This window comes from Orycteropus afer, unplaced genomic scaffold (genome assembly GCF_000298275.1).
Source record: "Orycteropus afer afer isolate SDZICR_OR568_19922 unplaced genomic scaffold, OryAfe1.0 scaffold00137, whole genome shotgun sequence".
NCBI classification, from domain to species: domain Eukaryota; kingdom Metazoa; phylum Chordata; class Mammalia; order Tubulidentata; family Orycteropodidae; genus Orycteropus; species Orycteropus afer.
In genome coordinates this window covers 806,529-816,342 of record NW_006921724.1, presented here as the reverse complement: position 1 = coordinate 816,342, position 9,814 = coordinate 806,529, and the positions used below count along the sequence as shown (strand labels likewise).

General features: G+C 39.3%; 1 protein-coding gene across 1 annotated transcript in view; it reads left to right on the top strand.

The window, feature by feature from the left end:
- The window catches only part of HLCS (holocarboxylase synthetase), a 377,157-nt gene that overhangs the window by 34,485 nt on the left and 332,858 nt on the right, over positions 1 to 9,814 (top strand). Inside the window, exon 2 of the mRNA XM_007945557.2 lies at positions 5,550 to 5,687. Within this exon, the coding sequence (XP_007943748.2) occupies positions 5,550 to 5,687 (138 nt within the window). The remainder of the gene's footprint in view (positions 1 to 5,549; positions 5,688 to 9,814) is intronic.

The following is a 9,814-nucleotide window of genomic DNA, read 5'->3' as shown; positions in this document are numbered from 1 at the left end:
CTAATATGTCAGTTTGAATTTAGAAATACCAACTCATTAAGGAATCTGCCCACAACTTCTGGAAATCATACTATGATTTATTTTCCTCAGACATCAGGGTCTTGGTCATGCTATCTGTTTACACTTTACTTAAATTGGACATGGGAAAACATGGGCAATACTTTTAATGAAGACTTATTAAAGCATTTTCTGAAGTTAGGTGGAATGAGAGTATTATTTCAGTAGTATTAAATTGATAATGTTTCTGCCTTTCCCTGTTCTGTAAAATTTATTTTTAAAAAAATATATTCATATGTTTTTAAAAAATCAAATAGTACTTCAGAGTTTAATAAAAAAAATAGTCTCCTACATAATTTTCTCCAACCTTGATTTTCTTCCCTAGAAAAACAGTTCTCAATATTTTATATCTTTTTTGTGCTTTGCTCTATAATGCTAAAACATATACTTACGTTTCTGTTTTTTTGGGTTTATAATTTTAGACTTTTGATTTCCTTTTATGCAAGATGAAGATTTATCTTTGTTTTGCTGTCCGCCTTTGTTTCCTTTCTCCTACCATTCCAATATAGTCATAGTACATTTGGAGGTTAACAAATATTCAGTATATTATTATCATTATATAAATATTCTTATGACTATATATGTAATGACTATATAGTATGTTATAGTATATGATAATTACTTTTTTCCTGCACATTTATTTATTGTTTGCTTAGAGGGAGCTCTGGTGGCATAGTGCCTAAGGCATTGACTGCTAACCAGAAGGCTGGCATTTCAAACCCACCAGCCACTCCTCAGAAGGAAGATTGGGCAATCTACTTCTGTAGTGATAATGCCTCAGAAACCCAAGGAAGGGGTCGCTATGAGTCGGATCTGACTCTATGGCAGTGAGTTTTTTTTTTTTTTAGTTTTAAGCACTTATCGTTTATTTTTAAGTTCTGCCAGAACTGGAAAGAGTTCTGTGCATAGAATCAACCATCTTAGTTTTTTAGTTCTTTTTTTTTCTTTTGTTTTTGGACATAGCACCTTTAGTGCCTTCCATGCTTCTGCTGCAGGCTTAAGTTGTTGCTCTTGAGTTTGGCCACAAAACTGTGCTTCTGGAGTTTTTCTTCATCGCTGTCCTGGAAGTTCTCTTTCCCTGTCTCCTGTATTGGATTTTCCCATTCTTAGACTCATAGCAACCCCCATTGGGTTTCCAACACGGTAAATCTTTAGGGAAGTAAGTTGCCCAGTCTTGCTTCCACAGTTTGTATGACATACTCTGCCATTGTTTCTTTCTTCCTTTCTTTTGTTAGCGTCTATCTTTCAGTAGTTTCCTGAGATAAGATGCATGTGAGTTGTTTTTTTTTTTTTGAGAGTGTGGGTGTCTGAAAAGGTTTTTCTAATCTTCCTTTATACTTGACTGACAGTTTGGCTTGGTATAGAATTCTAGATTGGGAGTTACTTCTTTTAGAACTTTGAAGACATATTTCTTCATTGTCTTTTAGCTTCCAGTGTTGTTGAGAAGTCTCATGCCATTCTGTAAGCTAATACCTTGTGATTTTTTTCTTTTTCCCCTCTATGGAACATTTTAGGGTCTAATCTTTATCTTTGGTGTTTTATAATTTCATCATGCTAGTATTTAACATCCCCCCCCCCAATTTATTCTCTTGGGTCCTGTAAGTCTGGAAATTTCTTTAAGTTCTCAGAACTAAGTTAGTTCTATGATAATTTTCACTCCCATTTTCTGTTCTCCTCTTCTGAAATTCATATTGGTTGGATGTTGGATCTTCTGGATTCTCTTTCTTCTAATTTTTTTTTTTAAATTGTGATTTGGGCGAAAGTTTATAGAGCAAATTGGTTTTCCATTCAACAATTTATACACATTTTTTGTGTTTGAGTGTGTGACATACATTGTGATCCCCATGATATAACAGCACTCCCATTGCCTTTCATCCTTTTTTCCTGCCTTCTTAGATTTAACCCTAGGCAGACGCTGCCCATTTGATTTTTTTTTTTTTTTAAGAATTTGTTTATTTCCAGCTTCTTAGTGTATACAAAGCTCATCTTGGTTTTAGCATCTTATTTTTATTAATAAAATTGTGCTTAAACTGGAGGCCACAGTGGAAATGAATATGGTCATTTTAATTTCAACATCATGCTTATTGTAGTTTTGAAAGACTTGCCCAAGTTCTTGCCTCAGCTACAAAACGTCAGCAGAAATGTACATGTGGTTTCTCTGGGATGGGAGTATTTGTCCTGCTGAAAGTCAACATATTTGCTATCAAAGGAGAAGAGCCATCCTCTCTCCAGCCATCTCCCACATACTTTGTCCATCTTCAGCTAGTTTAGAAACATTCTTATGTTGCCTCCCAGGGAAGAGGTCAGCACACAGTTTCCTATGCCACCCCTGTGCTAGTCTTATTAAACAATACACAATCAGTTTCTTGGTGGCATGGTAGCTCACAGAAAGAAAGTTTTTTTTTTTTTAAAGAATGCCACAGCTGTTCACGAAGACGTAATTGCTTTTTCATCTCTGGTGGGCACAGTCTGCAGGTTTTCATTTAATTTGAGAAGATATGAATGGTGTTACCGTGGCACCAATGTGACACAGAGAGCTTCTGGGCCCCATCCCCAAGGCGTCGGCAGTGTAGCTATAGATGGTGCTGAAGCTGGTGGCCACCAGAGCCCTCAGCATGAACAGGAAACTGATGAGGCCAGCACTGGGGGACGGGGGAGGCAGTCATGAACAGTAGTGTGGAGGTGTTCATGTGGCCCTCAGCACACCTCAGAGACCTCCCCATGATCTTGTGTGGTTGACTGTTCTAATGAGTGCATACCTTCCTGTATTACTGTTCACCTTATATGCCATATATGTTTATTGTTTGGTAGTAATTTGAACCACGGAGGATAAGTTTAGTTCCTGGCTTGAAGGGTATCTAAGGGCCATAATAGTCTTGGAGGTTCTACCAGTATTTATCAGATCAGTAAGCCTGATCTTTTTTATGATGCTGAGTTTTGTTCCACATTTTTCTCCCACTCTATCCAGGACCTTCTGTTGTGATCCCTTTCAAAGTGGGCAATGGTGGTAGCCAACCACCATGTGGTTCTGGTCTCAGGGTCATGAGGCTGGAGAATTCTCTAACTTTCTTGCCTGTTCATTTTTATTTTCCCTCTCTTGACATTTTTGTTTCACTTTCTATAAAGTTTCTTTAACTATATATTCTGACTCTTATGCTTAATTTTCTTAAACATTTTTTTTACTGTGATGACATATATGCAACAAAACGTTTAAGCCAATTTTATGTGTATAGTTCAGTGACATTAACTACAGTCAGTGTTGTACAGCAATTACCACTATCCATTGCAAAATTTTTAAATCATTCTTAACAAAAACTTGCTCCCTTTAAGCAACCCCTACCCCACACTTGCCCCTGATAACCACTAATAAACTTTGGTCTCTATGTCTTAGGCTTAATTTTAAATTTTAGTTATATTTTTAATTTCCAACTTGGGGTTTTTAGAGTACTTGTTTATGTTATAGATATTTTATCTTTTATTTCTTTGATGTTTCTTATTTTTCATCTCTGTCTTATCCTTATCTGCTATCTTTGTGATCTTATTCATATCTCTATTGTAGCTGTTCTGAACACCTATTCACTCTCTTGGTGAAGGATGCATTTCTGCTCTAAATAGTACAAGATAGCTGAACCCATGACTCCAGGCCCTGGACAAATGAGACTGACAGCAGTTTATTAGTTACATTAGTTGTAGCAGGGGAGGAAACACTGCATGCTGTGCCAGAAAGAACCCCTCAGTCTCTTGCTCTGAGTTTACCCTGGCTGTCTGGCATGCTAAATTGGAAGTGGGATGGGTGGGTGGCATGAAAGGGGTATAGGAGGAAGGGGCTTACAGTCTCAATGTTCAGTTGTAGACTTTTACATAATAACCTTGATTTCACATGGAGTCTCACTCTTAGCTGTGCATATATGTCCTAAGAAAGCAACCTTCCTGTGTTCTGCTGGAGTAATGTAGATGTAGTGGCTTTGGCTACTCAATTGGGAGAGGCGACCTGGGTGGTCTAACAAATCCTTACACGTCTTTAGTTTACCCAAACCTCCATCCTGCACCATTCTGCACCTCTGCCTTCATAAGTGCCTTCGTTTTTGTGACTTCCTGGTACTCTGACCCAAATGCCTTTTTTTTTTTGGTGTTGGTGAAAGGGCATTCCCTTACCCCCACCCTACCCTTCTGGGACCATAGGTTTTTGGTTTTTCTGCTCTGGGTGTCCCTTTTTTTTTTTTTTTAAAGATATGTTCAGTCTACTAACCAGCCATGATTCTAGTACTTAAAAAGAAATTACCTTTAATAGGTGAATGGATAAATTGTAGTACATCTAAACACTGAACTATTATTTGGCAATGAAAACAAATGGCCCGTGGAAAAACATGGAAGAACTTTAAATGCATGTTGCTAAATGTAAGAAGCCAGTCTGAAAAGGCCATGTGCTATATGAGTCTAACTATATGACATTCTGGAAAAGAGCAAAACTATAGAGACAGTGAAAAGCTCAGTGGTTGCTGGGCGTTCAAGGATGAACGGGGGAGAGCATAGAACATTTTTAGATCAGTGAAACTGTATGCTACTGTGATGGTGGACACATGACATACATTTGTCAAACTGTATAGGACTGTATAGCACAAAGAGTGAACTCTAATGTAAACTATGGACTTTAGTTAATAATAATATATCAATATTGGTTCATCAGTTGTAACAAATGTACCATGTAAATGCAAGATATTAATAATTGGTAAAACTGTTGGGGGAAGGTAGAGAGTAGGTGGGAACTTTCTGTACTTTCTGCTCATTTTTTCTGTAATCCTAAAACCTATTTAAATAATAAATTCTATTAATTAATAAAATAAAAAAAGTGAAAGAAACCCAGAATTGAAAACAGTGTTGACTGGAGTTTAGATTCATGTTAAAATATTTCTGATTTCTTCTCTACTTATGGTAAATGCCTTTCCCTAAAATACCTAGCTCTCTGGATTTGACAATTTCATGAAGATTAGGAGGAATACGTACTTCTCAGATCTCAGGGAAAAGAATAGTGCTTTACTGCACTGTAAGTAATGCATAAAGACACCTGCATTGTGCTCTCTGCCATCATGGGCTGGAGCAGATGAAGGAGTAGCTGCTAGGCTTCTGTTATTATATGGACACACATGTGCTTCTGAGCCTCCCATTTGTAAACATGCTTCCAAGCTGTAATTTGGAAAGTGTGTACATGCTAAGCAGAAAGGAACGGTAAGGATAAGCCATGTTTTAGAATTAATTATTTAATAACAAATATCCAGAGCTGTCAAAGCTGTCAAGAGTCATAGATGGAATTTTGCAGCTGTTGAAATATCATCATTAAACAAGAAATATAGGGTTAATGTGGTCTCTAGGAGACGATCGGATAGGCTTGTTAGAGCTTACCTGGAATCACAGAGCAGGGGATGTTGCTATAAATGGAAGGCTTGGTTTGAAGTGATGCTGACTCCTCTTTGTGTTTCTTTTCCTCTATCCAGTCCATCGATGACTTGAACAAATGGGCCCTGTTTCTTGTTTCTCCTTTTATAATTGAAGCAGAGCACATAGCATTTGTGACAGAGAGCATTTGGGTACAAGGTGAGAATTTACAGAGATCTTCTTCTTCTTCAGAGACGGTGAGTAACATCGTTTTACTTGGGTACCATAGGGAAATACACATTTTAATCAAAATCAGTAACAACAACAACAACAACAAAATATATTAGTAAAATTAATTTCACCTGCTGCTTTTACTTTTTATTTTGGCTACTAGAAAATTTAAAATTACCTATGTGGCTCAGATTTGTGGCTTACATTATATTTTAATGGGCAGCTCTGCTTGATGCACTCTCAGATCATTTCATCTGTTCCTACAGCCTCTTGCTTTTTTTTTTTTTAATTTTTATTGTGATTTGGGTGAAAGTTTATAGAGCAAATTCACTTTCCATACAGTAGCTCATGTACACTTTGTCTCATGACATTGACTGTAATTTCCCACAATGCAACATCACCCCATCCACTTCCTCCCCATAGTTACCTCTTCCCTGTTTCTTTCCATCCCACATACTCCTGCCCTCTGAGCTGTCTCCCTGTGCATATACAGCCTTTTTATTCTCTCATGATTGATCTCTCCAAGGAGAGATTTACATTTACCTAATGTAAATGTTCAGCTTGTATGCCTGTCTTTTGCAACTAAATGAAGCCTGATTTATCATAATCAGTTGATTTATATTGCAACTGGCTTCTTAGACATCTCATCCTGAGTCCTGAAGCCACCTCAAACTCAGTGACAGGTCCAAAATTAATTGTTCATATTCCTTTGGTTAAGAGAAAGAAAATCCCAAATTATTAACACCCCAATCTGCTCTGCCTCCTGTTTTTTATAATCCAGTTGTATTAGTTCAGGTCTACCAGGGAAACAGACATGGCAGGAGATAGATAGATACAGATAGGTGTTGTCAGTTGCTGTAAAGTTGACTCTGACTCATAGTGACCTCATGTACAACAGAACAAAAGGTTGTCTGATCCTGCATCATCTTCGTTATTTTTGGTGTGCTCAAGTCCATTGTTGAGGATGCTGTGTATTTTGAGTACCTCTGACTTAGGGAGTTCATCTTCCAGCACTATATCTGACAGTATTCTGTTGTGATCTGCAGATTTTTCATTGGCTGATTTTCAGAAGTAGATTGCCAGGCCTTTCTTCCTGGTCTGTCTTAATATGGAAGTCCTGCTGAAACCATCCACAATTGATGACCTCCTGGTATTTGAAATACTTGTGGCATAGTTTCCAGGATCATAGCAGCACACTAGCCACCACAAATATGACAAAATGACAGATGAGTTGTGGCTACTTTGCTTTTTCAGTACTATATTTAAGTTTCACTTGGTCATTTTATGGTTTCAGCTCTTGCTTGCTATGGAATTGTGATAACTATTTACGCTGTTACTTGATTTTCAAATATCCTTCTCTTAAAAGCACCATCCAAACCAAAAAAACCCAAACTCACTGCCATGGAGTTGATTCTGACTCATAGTGACCCCCATTGGGTTTCTGAGGAGGTAAATCTTTATAGAAGTAGATTTCCTGGTCTTCCTTCCATGGAATGGTTGGTGGGTTTGAACCTTCTGACTAGCAGTCAAATACCTTAGGCACTACACCACCTGAGCTCCTTAAAGGCACCTCAGAGCATACTGTATATCTCTTTATATAATAAAGAGCAAAAATGAATTTTGCAGCTGTCCTTTATCTCCTCTACTCCTAAACAGAAAGGCAGTAAGGATAACCTTGGCAATCCTCCCTTTAATCTCATAGTTTAAAATTCTCCACTTCTTTATTTGTCTAGCCCTCCTCCGTAAAATTCATTACTTGAATTTTTAAACACCTAACACTGGTGGTGTAGTGGATAAGACATTTGGCTGCTAACCAAAAGGTCAGCAGTTCAAACCCACCAGCTGCTCTGTGGAAGGAAGATGGGGCAATCTGCTTCTCTAAAGATTTACAGCCTCGGAAACCCAGTGGGGGTAGCCATGAGTCAGAATTGACTCCATGGCAGTGAGTTTGGTTTTTTGGGAGCATGTAACTGAGGGGGGATGTGGTGGTCCAGTGACAGAATTCTCACTTTCTACATGGAAGATCCAGAATTGATTATTAGCCAATACACGTCATGCATGGGAGCTCTGGTAGCATAGGGGCTAAGGCACTTGACTGCTCACCAGATGGCTGGCGGTTCAAACCCATCAGCCACTCCTCGGAAGAAAGGTTGGGCAATCCTACTTCCGTAGTGATACTGCCTCGGAAACCCAAGGAGGGGTCGCTATGAGTCAGGGCTGACCTGACAGCACTTAACAACAACAACAACAACAACACGTCATGCATAGTTATCACCTGGAGGCTTGTGTGTTGATATCATGCTGAAAGGTTTCGGTGGAGTTCTCAGACTAAGATGAACTAGGAAGAAAGGGCTGGTGATCTACTTCTAAAAACTCAGCCAGTGAAAGCCTTATGGATCACATGGTGCAATCCACAACCAATCATGGGGATGGTGCAGGATTGAGATTTAACAGCTAAATTTTGTTCCATTGTGCAGGGGTGCCATGAGTTGGGGGCTGACTAGACAACAGCTAATAACAACATGTAATTAAATTGATTTGGAAGAAGAGAAATAAGAGCCAGGAAAATTAGCAAAGTCTGTTTTCTGGTCCTGAGTAACTGATTATACCTGGTTGTTGAGGTTTCCTTTTCACATCTGCCATAAGACTTCAGCTTCCCACATGCTGCAGACAGCCACTGGAAGGTCAGCTTAGTAAAATGTCACACTCACTCATTTAACCCAGTGCCTTTTCAGTCCTGGGCTTTCTCTTACATGTGAGTTTGAGCAGAGCAGAGATATCATCCTTGCTGTAATCAATTGTAGCACCAAATCAAGCGCTTCAGTTACTGAACAGATTTCTGCACACTGTTTATAAGAGGAAATCCCTTTGTTTAGGGCAAACTAGGGCTTCCTTAGCTTTGATCTTTGGGAGTGAGCTTTGGCTTGACCTCCCCTTTCTTTTCCTTCCCTTTTGTTTCCATCCTGAAGCTCCAATCTGAAGTGTCCTTGTTTGCTTTCATCCACTGAAAGGCACACACCCCTGGAAGAAGTATCATTGTCGGGCGGCCTTGCTTTGATCGGAGCACCCAGTGTTGTTTGGAGGCATTTGCATGGTCTGTGGCTTGTGACCCATGTTCCTAGAAAAAGGAAATGCACTTAGGTGAAGAGGCAGTTGAGAAACTTGATCAGGGTGGTGTGTGTATCATGTTCTTTGTCTTTTCCTGCTCTCTCCTGTTTATCTCTGCTTCCCTTTTCCTGAAGAGGTGTAGAAGAACTTAATTATTGGCTCCTTTTACACCAAGTGATTACTTCTAGGCCAAGCTCCACTTCAGCGCCTGCCACAGCAGAGTGTTAAATCAATGTTTTAACAGCTAAATTCTGGACTGGGTCACCATTGAGGCCCAGTGAGCTTCTAGGGAGCATTGCTCCTCACCCTTGTTGCTAGCAAAGAATCAAAGCTCTGGGAGCCACTATACTTTTAGCTTCATGCAGGTGGTTGAACTTTTCCTCTTCATGTTTCTCCCTCTGCTGTCATTGAAAACTCACCCCTTTCTATGATATGAGCTTATCTTCTTATCCTTTTGGGCAGACATCCTTTCTGCTGTTCCCAGAGTTTTAAGTTGACTAAGTATCTGTCTGGGAGCTCTGGTAACATAGTGCCTAAGGCACTTGACTGCTAACCAGATGGCTGGCGGTTCAAACCCACCAGCCACTCCTCTGAAGGAAAATGGGACAATCTACTTCCGCAGTGATACTGTCTCGGAAACCCAAGGAGGGGTCGCTATGAGTCGGGTCCTACTCGACGGCAAGTAACAACAAGTATCTGTCTGAGTTGTAATTTTCAACTCGTATCGTGGATCAGAGATGCCATATTTGAGATGTAGAATTCCACTAAAACGTTAGTCAGACCCAACCCTCCAGGGTAGTCTGACTCAATCAGGCTGGGTCTGGGAGGAGTTGGCAAAAGTAGTTGATGAGTGGAGGAAAGGCTACAAGTAGAGCTCAGAGAAAATTCTGAGGTCTCCCATCCACCAAATATTCTAGGCCAGTTACTGAGTTTTCACCTTTTGACCAGAAAGACCTACAATTATTATTTATTCTTTTTTTTAAATGCATTTTATTGAAATATAATTTATGTACAGTGAAATACACAAAACTAAAGTGACATGGGT